At 40.6% G+C, this 19,581-nt stretch overlaps 1 protein-coding gene across 1 annotated transcript; it reads left to right on the top strand.

The window, feature by feature from the left end:
- Positions 1-1,900: 1,900 nt before the first annotated feature.
- Positions 1,901-18,851, top strand: zpr1 (ZPR1 zinc finger). The gene is made up of 14 exons (XM_033049993.1): positions 1,901-2,154; positions 3,156-3,317; positions 5,151-5,241; positions 5,636-5,706; positions 6,344-6,430; positions 7,249-7,371; positions 9,149-9,202; positions 9,405-9,471; positions 11,772-11,842; positions 12,898-12,987; positions 13,183-13,293; positions 15,351-15,440; positions 16,571-16,636; positions 17,524-18,851. Exons 1-14 carry the CDS (start codon positions 2,029-2,031, stop codon positions 17,638-17,640), a joined length of 1,326 nt encoding a protein of 441 aa, XP_032905884.1. The 5' UTR covers positions 1,901-2,028; the 3' UTR covers positions 17,641-18,851.
- Positions 18,852-19,581: the final 730 nt, after the last annotated feature.

Consider the following 19,581-nt stretch of genomic DNA (forward strand, 5'->3'; position numbering starts at 1 on the left):
AAAACTGTATTGATCCCTGGCTTGAATATATTCAGCAACTGAGCCTTCAGAATCCTCAGGTGTTGTGAATTCCAAAGTAACACTACCCTCTGAGTGTAAAAATCTCTTTTCATCTCAGACCTGAATGGACAACCCATTATGACCTCAGCATTTACTGATGTCCACGGAAAAACATGAGTAAATAAAATAATATAAAAACTGCAAATGCTCGAAACCTACACAATAACAGAGATAGAAACAATCAGCTGGTCAGGTAATATCTGCTGAAAGAGAAAAAGAGTTAACCTTTCAGGTCAAAGATCTACTGTCATAACTAAAATGTCAAATCCATTTCTATCTTCCACAGTTGCTGCCTGACTGAATGAGCTTTCATCATTTCTGTTTTTATTTTAACATCTTGCCTGCTTTTACCCTTCCAAGCCATGTATTTATGTTAAAATGTGATCACCTTTCATCCTTCTAAACTCTGGAAAACACAGGCCCAATCTCACCGCTTGCAACAATCGCACACTCTCGGAATCAAACTGGTTTAGAGCCTTTGTTGCAATTCCTCTTCCCAAACAATATTCTTCCTTGGAGCCACAAGGTGCTGCAGATGCAGGAATCTTGAGTAAAACACAAAGTGCTGGAATAACTCAACACTTCCTTGAGTATGGAGGTCAAAGCCCTATACAATACTCCAGCCGCAGTCTCTGGCCCTGTATACTTTCCATGAGATGTCTTGATTCTTACACTCAATTAATCTTGCAATAAAAGCCTATATAACAATTGCCTTCCTAAATGCTGCACCCGCAAACCATCTTTCAGTGATTCAGCCTAGTCTCTATAAGCCTGTCCATTTGAAAATATCATCTGTTCATTTTCCCCAGAGATGCTGCCTGATCCACTGCGTTACTCAAAATGATTTCATTTTATCATTCTATCTTTGGTCTAAACCAGCATCTGTAGTGCCTTTCAATTATATTCTCTATGAACATTTGTAGCTTTTAATCTTATGTCATTTAAAAATCATACTTTCATACTTTAACTTATATATAAATTATACTTTATATCTGCACTTTACTATTGCTCTCAAGGAGGATAAACTCTGTATTTACTATCCCCTAAATGCAACATGAAACAATTGCTTTTTCACAGCACCCTGTGTCTGTTTTTTGTGAACTAGCATCTCCAGTTCCTAGTTGTGAAGGGAGGGCTGGTGGGTTAAATCGAAGATAGATACAAAAAGCTGGAGTAACTAGGCGGGACAGGCAGCGTCAAAGATTATAGCGAGGAGGAGACTGAAGAAGGTGACTGAGCTGTGTCCTTTCGCCCAGCTCACACCTCAGTCACAGGGCAACTGTTCCGCGATACGCAGTCAACAACTGGTATCCCCAAAAGTTAGGGAAACCAGAATATAAATGTTGCCTTTATTCCACGCATTTGAAAACATTGCTTAGCATCTGTAATAAAATATGTCTCTTTGGTGACTTTTTTTGCAGAGTGGGAGAGAGAATAACTGAGAGCTGAAACTGTGAAGGGACCAAGCATTCTTGAAAGTACGCAAAAATGCTGGAGAAACTCAGCGGGTGCAGCAGCATCTATGGAGCGAAGGAAATAGGCAACGTTTCGGGACGAAACGTTGCCTATTTCCTTCGCTCCATAGATGCTGCTGCACCCGCTGAGTTTCTCCAGCATTTTTGTGTACCTTCGATTTTTCAGCATCTGTCAAGTCAAGTTTATTCGTCACATACACATACGTGATGTGCAGTGAAATGAAAAGTGGCAAATAAGCAGTTCCTTCTTAAACATTATAGAGAGGAGCTTTGGGCAGCATCTCTGGATAGGGGGCGGTTCTGGGTCTGAAGGAGGGTGTAACATTATTGCCTGTAGTGTTGCCGAGGCTGGTCCTCCCGGCGAGGGGGCAGTGGTGCAGTCAGGGAGCAAGTGTCGTTGCTGCTCCTTGTGGCGTCGGCGTGAGGCCCGGGGACCAGGACCAGGACAAGGCCGGGGACCAGGACCAGGACCAGGCCGGGGTCAGGAGGGGAGATGGCGCTGAGCACCAGCGAGGACAGCACAGGCTCCGGCTCGCTCTTCCCCGACCTGAGCGCCGAGGATTCGGACGATTTCGGTCCGACGCAGATCGAGAGTCTGTGCATGAACTGCTTCCAGAATGTGAGTCAGGGGGGTGGGTGGTTGAAGCTGATGTCGGGGCCGGGGGGCCTGGCATCAGTGGGAGGGTTAATGACATGGGCATTAATGGAGTGGGAATGAGGGTGAGAAGCCAAGGCATTAATTGAGGGCTAGAGACCTGGCATTAATGGGAGGGTGAGAGTTAGGGGGCTGGGCAATAGTGTGACAGTTGGGAAACTGGGGGTTAATGGAGTGAGAATTAGGATTATGAGCCAAGGCATTGAGTGTTACAAACCTGACATTAATGGGAGGGTGAGGGCTGGCGGCCTGGGCATTAATTTGGGGTGAGAGTTACAGGCCTGGTATTGATTGGGGTGGGGAGGGTTGGGATGAGATAGGAGCCTGGCATTAATTGGGGAGGAGAGGGATAGTTAGCAAAGATCCTATAGCAGAGCTATAAGATCTTTGATAGTTAGAGGCCTGGCCGTAAATAGGGGGTGAGGTTCAGAGGCATTAATTAGGGGGGTGGGGGATCAGGTTTGGTGTGGGTTAAGGCCCTTGGTGCTGGCAATGATATTGATGGGTGGAGAATGGGCAGTGGTGAGGATTTGTCATTGAAATTTAAGGTGAGTGGGCATTCATGGAGGATGTGGTCTACGGACAATTGTGGGGATCTTGGGGGTGAATAATGCAGATGTGGCCTGGGTTGTGGGTACTGGCAGAGGAGGGGGTTGAGTGCTGATGTTGGTTAGGGATGATGAGGAAGTTTCAGAATACAGATATTTTTCAATCTTAATCACTTGTCTCTGTGGGGAATATTGTCAGGAATTGGAACAGGTTAGCAGAAACAAGGAACTGCAGATACTGGTGAATATGTCAAAATGTAGATTGCAATTTGTTGCCATCTTTATTAAATGGAAAGCAGCAGACTAGCTATTGTAATGTTCTTGCCCATTAGATACTTCATCTTGGGAATTACATACCTTTTTTTTTGATGGATGATGCAGACCAATAATACCTTTGTTTGTGTTTGGCTATTAAAGGGGATGACCAGGTTGCTGTTGACAAAGATTCCGTTCTTCAAAGAAATTATTGTTAGTTCATTTGCCTGTGAAAACTGTGGTTGTGTGAACAATGAGATCCAGTCAGCTGGGAAGATCCAGGAGCAGGGAGTGCAGTACACTCTGCATGCTTCTTCCACACAGGTGAGCCTCGTAAACAATCCCAGACTCTTCTACCCTATCATCATTGTATGTTCAAACTCCATTATCAGTTTGTTACCCTTTTCTGTATTGCTTCTGAAACTTGCTGCAGAATGATGATGAGACTTTTGTATTATGCAGTATGCCACATGACCATGTGCAACGTGGGAATTTGTTAATGTGCATCATAATCACCATCGTGTAGCTCACAATCCCCTTGCCAGGGATCGACCTAGGAGCTCCAACCGCGGGAGCCTGCGGACTTAACATAGTGGAGTTTGCAGTCCCTGGATAGAGACCGACTTCGGAAGCTCCAAACCGCAGGAGCTTCGACTGCCCCGACCAGGGGCCATAGTTTAAGAATAAGGGGTAGGCCATTTAGAACGGAGATGAGGAAAAACATTTTCACCCAGAGAGTTGTGAATCCGGAATTCACTGCTTCAGAAGGCAGTGGAGGCCAATTCTCTGGATGCTTTCTAGAGAGAGTTGGATAGAGCTCTTAAAGATAGTGGAGTCAAGGGATATGGTGAGAAGGCAGGAACGGGTACTGATTGTGGATAATTAGCCATGATCACATTGAATGGCGGTGCTGGCTCGAGGGCCAAATGGCCTACTCCTGTACCTACTGTCCAATGTCTATTGTCTATTGTTGCTTTTTTTAGTATGGCTGTATGGTAATTTGAATATCATTGTACCTTAATTGGTACACGTGACAATAAAAGACCTTTGAAAAGTAAAACCCTATTGGGCGTAGCTGACTCAAGCCAGACAACTATTTTCCCCCCAATCAAAATAAAAGGAGAGCTGCTATAGGAACTCAACGGTTCAGGTAATATTTGTGGATAGAAATGGACATTCGACATTTTGGGTTGAAGGCCTTGCTCTGGACTCTAAACCTGACCTTGAACATCATTCTCTGCTGTGTCCCAACCTGATGTGAATGTTTTACCAGAATGTTCACTCGACTAGAACCCAATCCGTTGTTGAGCTTGAGTTGGCTATCGGGGATCTACTTGTGACCACAAGTTAACGCCATTGCTGTGATCTACACAATATCATCTTACGTTTCTCTTACTTCGCTCAAGTTCTGCTGTTGGAAACCTTGTCCACCATTTAACGTTAGCTCTTTGACCATTTCAATGCTCTTTAATCTGGCCTCCTATGTAAATAAAGTCATTAAATCGCTGCAGCCCATTTTCTAATGTGTACAGTTATTTCAGTCAAGACCTGTTGTGTCCTGGTTTTAAAAAAAAACTTTATTTGCAAATTCCTTTTGTGTCCCTAACCCCATCTCTGAAATCTGCTTCCGTGCTGCTTCAGTGCTAAAGCCCTCTAGATCTCTGTGCCCCTTTAATATTACCATCTGCAGCATCCCAGTTTTTGATTGCCCCTGCTTGCCTATCATGCCTCAAGCTCTCATAATGACAATTCTCCCCAATTCTTCCACTTTTGTTTCTTCACTTTTCTCCTAATGCAAGGCTATTTGAAACATGCTGCTTTGGTCAGGCTTTGTCATCTGCTCTAATGCTTGATTACCTGGCCTGCTTAGTTCCTGGTTTGTGTTGCTAGGGTGGAAATGACACTAAATAGTTTTAAATCCTGAGGATGAATATTAGATCACATTCTTTGATTGGAGCACAGTGTTATTTTCCATGTGGTTATTCTGAAAGGACAGTATACATGTGGCTAAGATTCTTTCAAGTTAAATAGCTTATAGGCTGAGATATAATACTGGGACATATAATTACAGGGAAAAATGCCACATTGATATTTAATAACTTCATTTAGATTCTCAGACTTAATCTGACATTATTCCTGCCTTACTGTACTGCGCAGGACCTAAATCGCGAGGTTGTGAAAGCTGACAGTGCGACGACCAGAATCCCTGAACTTGATTTTGAGATTCCACCATTTACGCAGAAAGGAGGTAAGACTACCATTGGATTAACCGATAAATCCCTGTAAAATTCACAACTGAAGTTACAAAGGGAGTTGGGCATGATGGTGTCAGACCTGGTGTCATATCTTTAGTCGGAAATAGGATCCCAACCTAAAACGTCACCCATCCATGTTCTCCAGGGATGCTGCTTGACCCACTAGTTTACTCCTGCACTTTGTCTTTCTTGGGATTGTCTGTTGTAGGCATCAGGAATGTTTGCTTTAATAACATATGGGCTGAATGAAGATATGATTGAAGAGTTTAATTCTATAAGTGTATGAAGTTAGGGTGTTTCAAGGATTATGTGTGGATTTGTCAATGATTCACTGTTTTTAACAAACTGAAGAATTAGTTCTCATAATGAACTATTCTGTTTCTGCAGCTCTTTCTACTATCGAGGGTATAATCGACAGAGCAATTGGGGGTTTGGAGCAAGAGCAGCCTATAAGGAAGGTACGTGCTTTTGAATAGTGGGGCATTTCCCTTGCGTTTGGGCTTTTCAGAACTAGTTTCACACTAAGTGCAAGAAACTTGATTCAGTTCTGAATGTGTGTTTCACATCTGTTCAATCAAAACCTCCCCCATCATTCAAACCACTAAATAAACACCATTGGAAACAAAATGGATTTAAGAAAAGTAAAACTAGGGGTTGGTACTGCAGAAGCATATGATCCTTGGGAAAGAGGAATATGAAAGAAATGAAAGAAACACTCAAATCTGAGCATAGATTCAACCCGTGAAATCTAGGATGAAGGAAGGAAAAGAGAAAGTATTCATAGGATGAGTACATAGAGTTCAAGAGAAGCTGGAATGTTCAAGGAATTAATTCTGTGGATAGTATTAAGAAATTATATATAAGGAAGCATTGTGGAGAGATTAGAAGCTAACAATAAGAGATTAACTATCAGATAAAAAGCTTGTACTTGTGTAGTCTCAACATGCTGAATTCCATCCCTTGATGTGAAAGCAGTAATCCAGACTTCAGTTAACTTTGAACTTTGCCAACAGCTCCTAAATCTATATCGTGCCATTTATTCAGGAACGTGACCTAATAAAATATTTTTTTAACTGTGTGCCTCTACGATTGCAGGCAACCAATCCGGAAGTGGCTTCCAAGGTTGAGGAATTCATTGAGAAGCTAAAGAAGTTGAAGGAAGTTGAGACTCCTTTCACAATGGTAAATGACGTGCTGCTTGTCTGTTGTGGTGTGTCACTGCTGATTTTCTTACGGTGGGACCGTGTTTGATTTCACATTTTGCACGTGTGCTGTCTACCTATCTATGTCTCTCATAATTTTATATACAGTGCTTTCAGAAAGTATTCACTTTTTCTGCATTTTGTTACATTACAGCTTTATTTTAAAATGGATTAAATTCTTTTTTTTTAATCATCAATCAACATACAATACCACAGAATGATGAAGCGAAAACAGGTTTGTTAACAGTGGTTAAAAAGAAATAACTGAAATATAACATTTACATAAGAATTCAGACCCTTTTGCTATGACACTCAAAACTGAGTTTAGGTTCATCCTGTTTCCATTGATTATCCTTGAGATGTTTCTACAACTTGATTGGAGTCCACCAGTGGTAAATTAAATTGATTGGACATGATTTGGAAAGGCGCACACCTGACTATATAAGGACCCACAGTTGACAGTGCATGTCAGAGCAAAAACCAAGCCATGAAGACAAAGGAATTGTCCGTAGACCTCCGAGACAGGATTGTGTCGAGACACAGATCTGGGGAAGGGCATAAAACAATTTCTACAACATTGCAGGACCGAAAAAGCACAGTGGCCTCCGTCATTCTTAAATGGAAGAACTTTGGAACCACCAGGACTCTTCATAGAGCTGGCCGCCCGGCCAAACTGAGCAATCGGGGGAGAAGGGCCTTGGTCAGGGAGATGACCAAGAACCCGATAGTCACTCTGACAGAGTTCCTCTGTCACCAAACGACAGTTTATTTATTTATTGTTTCTTTTGCCTTGTACAGATTATTGATGATCCTTCTGGGAATAGCTTTATTGAAAATCCATATACCCCTCAGAAAGATGAGGCCTTAACAGTTACTTATTACAAACGAGATGCTAAACAGGACAGTATGCTGGGAATCCAGGTAGGCACAATTTCACAGGTGTGTATGTAGGCTAAATTATTAGCGTATTGTTAATTGTGTGCTTGAGATTGTTGGTTTTGATCATTAGTGTAATGAATTGGAAGTGGCCAACAAATTGGTGGACTTCTGACTGAAAACATTCTAGATGACCCCCCCCCCCCCCCCCTTGTAAAATCCATTCAAGTAAACTCAAGCAATTATTCGAGGGGATGCCTATAGCAGTGAAAATAACATACTGAAGAATGTATACTGGACAACAGCTATGTATTACAGTGTGTCATGTCTGATGGTCTTTTTTAAAATAAGAGTTAATCTTAGACTCATTAGTGGAGGAGCCTGTACCAGTTGCAATGGGTTTGGCTCAAAGTAGAGGAGAACCTCTGTACATTAATGAAACTGCAGCATGTGGTGTATTTACTGGTGCAATTCCCTTGTATATATCATTCATGGTGCCTAGGAACCAATATAGGTAGAAGCTCCACGAATAACTTGACGCCTCCATTTCAATCTGAATAATTCCTGTTTTATTCCTTCCTTCCTTTCTTCCTCGTCTGCCTGGCTGGCTTCCTCTGAGTGTATTTGAGTAAACTATTTGATCTGGTAACAAGATAGTGCGATACTGCAGGGATCAGCGCTTTGGCCCCAGCTATTCACGATCTATGTTAAGGGTTTGGCCAAGGGGAACTAATACCTTATTTTTCATATCACTGATAGTGCTAAACTAGGGTGGCATTGTGATTATGAAGGAGCATACAGAGAGGTTTCAAGGGATATGAAAAAGCTGTGCATGAGAACATGGTGGATGGAATATAGTGTAGAAAATGTGAGGTTACTCACTCTGGTGTATGTAAAATAAATGTACAGTGTTTGATAATCTGCAGTGTTGATGTTTAAAGGGCCTTAGTTGCTGAAGGGGCAGCAAGCAATTAAGTGGGCAAATTATATTTTGAATGTGAAAGGAGTCTTAATGTAACTGTTTAGACTCTTGTGAGATTGCAACGAGAATTGTGTACAGTGTTGGTCTCCATACAAAAGAAAGATTGACCGAGTAGGTCCCAGGGCTGATGAGTTTGCCAGATCAGGACCAAGTGAGTGGACTGGCTTTGCATCCGTCAAGAGTGTAGAAGAATGCGAGGTCTCATCAAAAGCATGTTGATTTCTTAAAGGATTTGACAGATTTGATGCAGTGAAGATGTTTCCTGGGCTGAGAAATTCAGTAATAGGCCATTTAAGACTGAAATGAGGGGAAATCTCTTCACAGGATGGTGAGGCATCTGAATTTTCAACCCTGAGGGGCTGTAGAGGCTCCGGCATTGATTCATTTAAAGTAGAGGTCAATTGATTTCTGGACATTGGCAATCAAGGGATATGGCAACAGTGCTGGAAAACGGAGCTGATGTAGACGATCCATCATGATCTTAATAAATGATAGAGGCGCCTCGAAGGCTCAAATTGCTCCTATTTCTATGTTCTTACATTAGTAGTTGCGTCATGACAACTTTTTTCAAAACTCCAATTCTTGGCACATATGGTGATACATTCTTCAAAAATATTTATTTTGTGTGGCTATTATGGTCAGATGAATATCCAAAGCTGATTGTGGAGGTCCTGAATCGAGCCCAGATTCAACCATCCTTGGAGGTGAAGGCAACCTAGACTAGATTTTGAATTATTCGGTAGCCACTTGGAGTGGGACCATTGACTAAGCAATGACGATGAAAACAAAATGAAGTCTGATCGCCAACGATCATTTTTTATTTGTTTGCTCTCGTTACAGGAATGTGCACAAGAGGAGAAGACTGAAAATACCATAGCAGATTTAAGACATGAAGTAAGTTTTTCTGTGAGGACTTAAAAATACAATGTATTGACTGGTTCATTCTCTTGTATAGGATCTCCCATTGAGATGGAGTTTAATCACTCAGTTGCGATCAACCAGCCACACAGAAAATGATCACATAGTATTTGGGCCGTGTGGAAGGAAGAAGGGAAATTGTGTTGATAAATTAAGACATTTTCACTTTTTCCTATAGGTGCTGAAATTTCCTACCAACTGTCCAGAATGCAATGCTCCTGCTGAAACCAATATGAAGCTAGTACGTATCCTTTTACATGTGTGTGAATTTGCAGGTAGGAATGAAGCTGTAGGGTGGATTATATTGTTCAGCAAAGGTTAAATGTTGGACATATTAATTTTATTCGTTATTTTGTTTAAAAAGTACAAATATATATAAAATCTTTTGACATTTTTCTTTCATCCACTGATTGCATTTGATGGATGGTGCAAGTGCCTTTGCTTCTTGTTCTCTCAGAACTTTGTTCCTGAACCATTCTTTACACAATCCTAACCCATTTTAAGAGTATCAAGCTGTATGGGATCTTATCTGCGAATACATTTGCATTGTTTGCTGGCAAGAATATTGGTGAACACAGACCTATGTATTATAATATAGTGGATATTATAGTGGTAGTGGATATGTGTGTAACTGTATTCATGGCTACAGATATCTCTTGGGACTGTAAAATGTTGGATTACTTCTCCTGGCCCGACCTATGTTCAAGATTTTATTCTTGTGAGAAACGGATATTTCTACCTGAATGTGAGGAATTCCCAGATAGAATGGGTGCCGTGAAGCTGTAAGGAATTCCCAGCTAATTGGTGCTATGAAGTTAAAATGGGTGCCATTTTTATTTAAGGTAAATATAGAGGAAATGTGTTGGCTTCTTTGAGGAGGCTGAAGTGATTACTAAGGTACACAAAATTGCTGGAGGAACTCAGCGGGTGCAGCAGCATCTATGGAGCGAAGGAAATAGGCGACGTTTCGGGCCGAAACCCTTCTTCAGATTACTGTTGGACAAGAACATTTGAACAGATAATGTTTTGGCGGAAAAAAACCTAATGGATTGTTTTCTGAATGGCCTGAAATATTACCTTCAGGATTTTTTCTTCTGACTGAACAACTGCCACTTTAAGAACTGCAGTAGTTTCAAAATTGGCAGATCGTGTGTTATTTTATTTTTCCCTCTTTCATTCATTTAATATCAGTCCATACAGAGGAAACGACTCGACTTCTCATTATCGCACCAATGACAAGCCCCACCATCAATCTAATCATTTTTGTTGGAGTACTATGTTAGCAATCCTGGGTGGCAACCTGATGGTGGTAGTATAGTGTTGCTAGACACTAAAGGCTGGAGGATCTCAGCGGCTCAGGCAGCATCTCTGGCGAAAAGGAATAGGTGCCGTTTTGGGTCGAGACTGAGTCTGAAGGATGTCGACCCGAAACGTCACTTACTCCTTTCCTCCAGAGATGCTGCCTGATCCGCTGAGTTACACCAGCTTTTCGTGTCTTATCTTCGGTTTAAACCAGCATCTGCAGTTCCTTCCAACACGGCATAGTGTTGCTGTTTGGAATGGTGAGCTAGACAAGCCAGTGTGTCTTCGGGAAAGGAAAACATTATCATTGTATTGGGGCACAGACTAATTACACATTACTGGGCTTAGTATGACTAAAAATATATGGGCAGAAGGGCAAGTCAGCCTGTGATTCACCAGCTCTTCGTTGTTCATTTACTCTTTCTTTATTTACTAACTACAATGCCCAGCGATAAACTAATGCATCACTCCATAATATGCTTTGACTTAATTAATCTGAAGTATTTCCTAACAAATAATGTGGGTGAAAATGTAACATATTTCGAGATTAAAGCTTCAGAATACATTGGAAATAATGCAACATTCTGGAATCACTTAAAAGATCAATCAACATCAGGAATGGAAAAGACAAGTTAATGTTTTAAAATGTGAACATATCATAGTATATTTATGAAAGAATTTCAGCTTGTCCCACATTAGCAAGAACTGCAAGTCCCATTTTAAGGTGCTTGATCTCTGGAGGGAGGTGGTTACTGGTCAATGCGTTTCACAGTTTTTTTACATTTTGAGGAGATGTAATTAAAGTGATCTGAAAAGTAATGTGCCTGCATGCTTGGCAGGACTTGAAATGGCGTAACAAAACTTGTAATGACTCGGTTATTCATGCATCACATCCGCAGTAGCCTATAACAATAGTCAAAGTGGCAGTATTCAGCGTTATCTTCCAACTGTTTCATCTCCCAAATAGTTTTATGGTCAGAAATGGAGAACTTTGAATTCATTTCAGATGACTTCACTGTGTCCTTAGCAATCGTGAATATTATTCATTGGAATAATTATTTCAGTTCCTGCTTGTCACAAATAAACTAAACTTTTGTAAATAAACTAAATTCAAACAATTAATCGCTGGCAAGCCCATGCATGGCAGACTCACTGCCTATCTTGCAGTTACATTGTTAATATTTTTGGAGTTAAGTCTTGATCTGGAGTCCTGTCAGTGGCTTCCTTTACCAAAGGCTTCCAGAAATCCCACACTTCAAGGAGGTGATCATCATGGCAACAAACTGTGAGGCATGTGGACACCGGACCAATGAGGTAAATCTTTACTAGTTGGCTCAGGTTTTTAATGTGTGTATATTTATTTTACCCCTCCTGTTCTTTATTTCGTAAAGACATTGATTCCCCTCTAATTCTTCCTGTACCCTGAACCATTCCAGAAACAAGTGGAGCGTCTGGTGATCTTATCCACAGTTACTGACAAAACTGGTGTGGACTAATGAAATTAAGAATAACTATGGGTAACTGGTCTTCCATCACCAATACATAGATTCAAAGATTTGTGAAGGAGTTGCAGGTTTACATATATATCAAATGTTGTCCTTGCAAAAGTGCATTTTAAAGAGTAACCATTAAAATGTATTAAACCTCACAGGGGATGTTACACAGAAAATAGGTGCAGAAGGAGGCCATTTGACCTTTCAAACCTGCACCGCCATTCATTGTGATCACGGCTGATCATCCACAATCAGTAACCCGTGCCTGCCTTCTCCTCATATCCCTTGATTCCACTAGCCCCTAGAGCTCTATCTAACGCTCTTATAAATTCATCCAGGGAATTGGCCTCTGCTGCCTTCAGTGTCAGAGAATTCCACAAATTCACAACTATGTGAGTGAAAGTTTTTCTCGTCTCAGTTTTTAAATGGCCTCCCCTTTATTCTTGCTAGAATTGAGTAGTATGTTGAGTAGAATTATTGACTAGCATATTGGCAAGAGCTGCTAACAATTTGCTTGTGTTCTGATTCTAATCTGGTCAATGCACTGTTCAATTTATTCTAGTGGGTACTAAACGGGTAGATCCAAGTGATCTTTTATGTCCTTCTGTTAAAACGTGAGAAAACCAATGACCTTTAGTGGCTTGTGTTGCAATGTTTGCATGTATTGTTGATTGTGTTGCACATTTTAGTATAGTAGTCTGCATTGCTCACTGATGTGCCCACAAGGGTACTTGAATGAGGCGTTAAAGGCGAAACACCCACCCTGTGGATGGTACCATCTTCAGGTGAGGGGATTGGGATGAATTAAAGTAAGGGAAAAAAAAGAAAAGCTGGAATTATACAGTCACATTCATCGGATTATTTTTCTAATTGTAGGTTAAGTCAGGAGGAGCTACTGAAGCTTTGGGTACCAAAATCACACTACGGATTACAGACCCATCGGACCTGACCAGGGACCTGCTCAAGGTATACCATCTTTTTAGTGCCACCGGTTACAGTACTTGGGTGTTGAGGTTTTTTGTAAGATGGGCAACCTACTTGCATTTGTACATTTAACCTGGTTTATGATTTTACATTTATCCCTAAACTTTTTCAAAATGTTATTTGCAAATGTCCTGTGCGTTTAGTGGCCATGCTTTTAATTATGTCCTTGTTTTCCAGTCTGAAACCTGCTTCGTATCTATTCCAGAGCTGGAATTTGAGTTGGGCATGGGACTTCTTGGAGGAAAGTTTACTACCTTGGAAGGACTGTTGACAGATATAAAAGAATTGGTAATTAATTACCTTTTATAATCTCACTAACCTTCAGGTGTGAAGTGCAAAGATACATAACAAAGGTTATCGTGGGTCCTTGTGCTGCAGCTTTTATGGAAGGGGAAGGGAAGGCGATCTCCCGGTTGGTCAACACTAACTCCGCCGCCCATTCCCATACCTTTCTGTCCTGACCCTCCTCCACTGTCAGAGTGAGGCCCAATGCAAATTGGAGGAACAGCACCTCATATTTTGCTTGGGCAGCTTACAACCCAGCGGTATGAATATCAACTTCTCTAATTTGAAGTAACCCTTGCTTTCCCTCAATCTCCATACCTTCCCCCATCCTAGTTCTCCGACCAGTCTGACTGTCCTCTTGATTACATTTTTATCTTTGTATGGTTTGTTGTTACCCTCCCCTAGCTAACAATGATCTGGTGAAACTCTGGAACTCCCTGCCACAAAGGGTAGTCGAGGCCAGTTCATTGGCTATATTTAAGAGGGAGTTAGATGTGGCCCTTGTGGCTAAGGGGATCAGAGGGTATGGAGAGAAGGCAGGTACGGGATACTGAGTTGGATGATCAGCCATGATCATATTGAATGGCGGTGCAGGCTCGAAGGGCCGAATGGCCTACTCCTGCACCTAATTTCTATGTTTCTATTCTACATTTTCTTTGAATTTCGTACCCTTTGATATCTCGTTTTCACACCTTACATTCTTTATCTGTGTCTCCCTCTCCCGTGACTCTCAGTCTGAAGAAAGGTCTCGATCCTAAACGTCACCCATTCCTTCCATCCAGAGATGCTGCCTGTCGTGCTGAGATACTCCAGCATTTGTGCCTTTCTTCAAGGGAAGGAAATGGTTTTGCTCCTCCCCTCTAGCAGTCCCAAAAAAAAAGTAGCACTGATATCAAAAATTTCACACTAATCAGTCAATGTGAAGCATCAGCAGGAAGAATATTTTCACTGAACACTCTATGGGTACTACACTCAACCCCTGTAGGACCTATACACCAGGATGTGCAGATCCAGAGCCAGCTACAAATTGAGCAGAATTGATCCTATATTTCAGGATTCATATTCTTGCTTCTGATACTACCGACCCTACCACCCCAGCAACGGACTGTTCTAGCTGCTACGGTCAGGCAAGCGCCTCCGCTGTCATGCTGTGAAAACAGAGACGATGAGACAGAGCTTCTTCCCACAGTAAACTCTTATCTCACCAGGGACTAATTTACTGTTGTGTTGGGTCTATTTAAAAAAAAAAAAAAAAAAATCTAAAATGTAACTACTGGTTCTGTTCTGTTGTTTTTGCACAATTAGCAGGCATTGCCACTTTCATTTCACTGCATATCTTGTATGTGTATGTGACAAATAATCTAGACTTGACTTGACTTGACTTGATGAGAAATGTTTGAAATAATTTATGAAACAAGGCAATACCAAAACTTATTATTTAAAGTGCACAATCTAAATACTTTCATGTATTTTTAAATATTGTAATTGTATTCGCCTCTACCACATCCTCTGGTAGCTCATTTTATATGCCCACCATCCTCTGTGTGGAGAAACCTGCCCTTCAATTCTCCTTTAAATCTTTCCCCTCTCAGCTTAAATCTATGCACTCTAGTTTGAGACTTCTCTGCCCTAGGGGAAAAAATGAACTATTCACCTCTCTATGTCCCTCGGGGTTTTATAAACATTTGAGGTTTATAAAATCATATCCATGCTCACGTATCAGAAGCAAGAATATGAATCCTGAAATATAGGATCAATTCTGCTCAATTTGTAGCAGAAATCTATGAAATGTTCCACTGTCAGAGTGAGCAGTGTAATCTTGGAATGAGAGAGGATAATAGAACATTATAATTCTAGTGATCTTGCAAGAGTTTTATTGAAGTAGTGACAGTAAGGCAATCACCTACCGGCAAGAACATAGGAACAAGGGAGCAAATGGAAAAACTATAAGGTTACTTGTGAATCAACATTTTTGTTTTGTTAAATATTGCTAACAATATGATAGCTTTTGTGGATTGAAACACTGAAAAAAGGCTTTCATATTTTCTTCTTCGTATTAGATTGTGGCAAAGAACCCATTTTATGGAGGAGACAGCAATGTTCCTGAAAAATATGTACAACTTAAAGAATTTGCAGACAAGTTGAATGAGGTAAAGTTTTTATTTACATTTTGTGTTTTTATTTACATTTTTTTTTTTTTAATTCCAAGTAAATGAATGACGTATAAAAACCAACTGCTGGGAGAACTTGGCTTTGGGCAGCGCGTTTCAGGTCGGGACCCTTCTTCAGACTGAAATGGCCTCTGCCCATGTCCCTTCACAGATGCTGCTTGACTCGCTAAGTTCCTCCAGCAGTTTATTTTTCGTACAAGATTCCAGCATATACAGTCTCTTGTGTTTCCAAAGTAATGTAGATATCTAGCTCTGTTTACTCAGAGTATGCACAATGGCAGAATGTCACTGTAAAACTGCAACTGAGTATTGCTGCAGTTCATCTTGTATGAATGAAGTCTGGCGGGTACACTGATTACACTGGAAGCTAGTACCAAACCAAGGACCAGTGATTACCTTGCTTAAAAATAATATATCATAACAAGAGTAACTGTGGTGATTGCAAAGTTTGTACTTTTCCTCATGATTGGGCTTTATGTGAACCATGTTCCTAATTCTAGCAGTATAATGTTTACAGGACTTTCTGTTCTTCTGCAAAGGACAGTCAAACAAAGCAAATTGTAAAGTGAGGGGGCCTGGTGCCTGCCACTGTAGCTGCTCACAAAGAAAAGAAAATCTTTGACAGCTCAATAAACCTCCACTTGTACTTGGTGATAGAATAAAGAAAATGGTTCAAGCCCATGCGTCTTAAATCCCAGCTGGGTATGACTAAAACTGGTTCTGAGCCAGTTCACCGTATCCATTTTGTCCCCTTTTATCATATATTCATCCATCATATATTTCACTGTGATACGAGCCATTTGTCCATAGTAATCTGGATGGAACAATCTTCCATTAATTCTGCAAGATTATTAAAACCATTGTTGATGCTTCCTTTTGGAGTTGGTACAATCTCGTGATGTTGTACTGAATCAATTCATTATATCTGAAGTTGAAATGCCAGGTTCTGTACGCACCTAGAAAGGATGACCCACTTCAAAGAATGAGTCACATTTTTCATTCATCAGGATTCCTCAATTGCATGTAGATGTTTTTTTTTTTGTGTGGATCATTTTGATATTTTTGTGTTTGTAATAAACATTTTGAATTATGATATCCCCCCCCTTCAGATTATGCTGATTAAAAAAGAAGCTCACCTTATTCTTGATGATCCAGCTGGAAACAGTTATCTCCAGGCAAGTACTAATGCAATTAATTCAATGATGGAAAAACAGGAAGCTTGAGCAAACGGTGGAAAAGCAAATGGTAACTTCACAGGTGAAAAATGAAAAATACAGCAATGAATGAGGCCATTTGGCCCATCATATCCATGTCAGGAGTCGCTGTTTTTTTACACGTACATTTGTATGGGTTTTACACATGAAGTTGTGTTATGAAGCTGAGCACTGAACAGCCACTATTTACAAACTAACCAGTCATAAAATATTGATTATTTTTCATGTATTCACTAATTGGATGTATCTTTAATTGGCAAATCGAGTATTTTATGATTCTGCTTATGCTTAATTGCTCCTCAATTGAGAACCAACTATCTTGGTAGCTCTGGTGTTACATACAAGCCAGGATATGTCAGTGGGTAGGCAGAAAATGCTGGAGTAACTCAGCGGGTCAGGCAGCATCTCTGGAGAAAAAGGATGGGTGATGTTTCAAGTTGGGACCCTTCTTTAGATCTAGGTCAGCAGGTTTCCTTCCCAAAAGGCTACTTATGATACCAGAGATTTTTTTTCTGACAATCCAATAGATTCACAATTATTATGTGAGACTGGACCAGATTTCAAATTCCCCAACTACCGTGGTAGGATGCAAACTTTTGTCTGGATCAACAGTCCAGATCTCTGAATCTATCCAGTCGCTGAACCTCCATGCTATTATATTTGCTGTCTCCATTCAGTGAATGACGAAAATGGCCAATGCAGACTCTGGGTCTTTTGCAGTAACAACATGAACTGCTTGATGTAAAAAGGCTGAAGTGTAGAGAATTATAGGACCTGCAGAAAATTATCCACCTAATTGTTTTTTTCTCCTGTCATTACTAATGTTGAATGTTTTTTTCCCTCTGCAGAATTTGTATGCCCCAGATCCTGATCCAGAAATGAAGATTGAGAAATATGAGCGCACGTTTGAACATAATGAGGCACTTGGTTTGAATGACATGAAAACTGAAAATTATCAGCAGTAGCAGTTTGCATAAATAGTGCAGGAACCATTTGGATTGAGACCAGGTTGAAGTGGAAGAGACAATGTGCATTTTCAAGATGTGTTCTTGTCAAAGGAACCCTATTTAAGTAAAGGACGAGACATTGGATTATTTATAGAGGAACATGACATGAATCTGAACATGTTCAAACAAGATACAAACCAAAGTTCCTGAACATTTGCGTGATGTGTGATGGAAGAAGGTTTTTTCTGGGGCATGTACCCAATCATCTTTTCTGCTCCATTCCTCTCCTGTTTGGGGAGAAGGTCTCTGTATATTTCCTGATCGGGGTGAAAGGAGAGGAACTTTTGGGCAATGACCTACTCGCTGCATCCGAAATGCAACCATCCTACATAATTCTGCTGGGAGACTTTATGCAATTTGATTTCCAAGAACTATTTCACAGACTTAATCTTGAATAACCTTATTCAAACTTTATATTTCGCAAGTCCCAAAATGGGACATATCTTAAAGACATGGCTGATGGGTGGTATTCACATTATTTGCTAATTTGCCTATTTAAATGTGTGAAAAATCCCAAGTCCGGACAGGGAACATTCATTAATACAAAGTGGAAAAATTGCAGATGTTGGGATAGTCTGAAACCAAAACAATAAGATGCTGCATACTTGAATCGTGTAGCATCTTTACATTTTGATGTCAGTTTGAAACAATTTGTTCCTATTTCGACTAATAAATGTTCCCTATGTTCCTAGTTTTGTTGTAACTTTTCATACCCTTTGAAATTGTAAATTTCAGTCACAAGGGATTTAATAAATATGAATATACCCTGTAGCTTTTCTCCTGACCAGCTGGCAAAATCAAATCTAAATAAAATGCGTTAGTGATCAAAATTACCAATGGAAGGTGTTAAAAGAGACTCAACTGAATTTCCAGTCTGTATGGAAGGGTGACTTCTGTCTGGTCCACTAGGTAAAAGATGTATGAACATTAGTGGCTTTGACTTGGTCATATTATTCTGTATTGTAATTGAGGAGAAAAGGTGATGGTTGGTATTGAAAAGGCTTTAGTCCTTTGGAATCTTGTCATGAAGACTGAATTTCTGTAATTTGTTTCATGTTGGCATTTGAGGCTCTTTCCCTACAATGATCATTATTGGGCATAATATGAACATTCTAGATTGTTCTATTTCAGAGGGGGAAAAAATAAAATATATCAAATTTTAAGAACTGGAAAAGGGGGACCTCTACTCCTTGAAGTAATAATAATAATAATAAATACTTTATTGATCCCCTCAGGGAAATTCAGATGTCCTGAAGCCCCCAACCAACAAACCCACAGATTCAAAACGAACGCAGACAGAAAATACATAGAATACAATGTGGACACTACCTGAGAGCAATAAATACTTAAAAAGACCAATAATTAACAATTAAAAATTGCAAAATGCAATGACGTCCTCGCAACGCCTAGCGGTCCGAGTTATAAAATCTAATGGCTGCAGGGGTGAAGGATCTCCTGAACCGCTCCGTTCTACAGGGCAGGGAGAGGAGCCGGTTGTTGTTCCGAGTGCTCTTTTGACTCTCCAGAATTACATGGAGGGGATGCCCGGGGTTTTTCAGGATGGCCTGCACCTTGTGCCTCATACGCCTCTCAAGCACATCCATCCCAGAGTCTACTCTCCCCTCCAGCACTGAACTAGCTCGTTTAACCAGTTTGACCAGCTTCTTGTTGTTTTTTTGCACTAATGCTGTTGCCCCAGCAGACAACAGCGTAGAAAATAACACTTGCAACCACAGTGTTGTAAAACATGTGCAGCATATCATTACACACATTGAAGGATTTGAGCCTTCTGAGGAAAAAGAGTCTGCTCTGGCCTTTTTTGTAGAGGGAGTCAGAGTTGACAGACCAGTCCAGTTTGTTATCAAGGTGCACTCCAAGGTATTTATATGTCTGCACCAC

The sequence above is a fragment of the Amblyraja radiata genome, chromosome 33 (assembly GCF_010909765.2).
Source record: "Amblyraja radiata isolate CabotCenter1 chromosome 33, sAmbRad1.1.pri, whole genome shotgun sequence".
In the NCBI taxonomy this organism is placed as follows: domain Eukaryota; kingdom Metazoa; phylum Chordata; class Chondrichthyes; order Rajiformes; family Rajidae; genus Amblyraja; species Amblyraja radiata.

What these genes read in the sequence shown, in the direction of transcription:
- zpr1 (XM_033049993.1), top strand. Translation starts at nt 2,029, where the DNA reads ATGGCGCTGAGCACCAGCGAGGACAGCACAGGCTCCGGCTCGCTCTTC. An exon ending in TAGCAGATTTAAGACATGAA is followed by an intron (nt 9,203 to 9,404) that starts GTAAGTTTTTCT and finishes TTTTTCCTATAG; the next exon opens with GTGCTGAAATTTCCTACCAA. An exon ending in GTGGACACCGGACCAATGAG is followed by an intron (nt 11,843 to 12,897) that starts GTAAATCTTTAC and finishes TTCTAATTGTAG; the next exon opens with GTTAAGTCAGGAGGAGCTAC.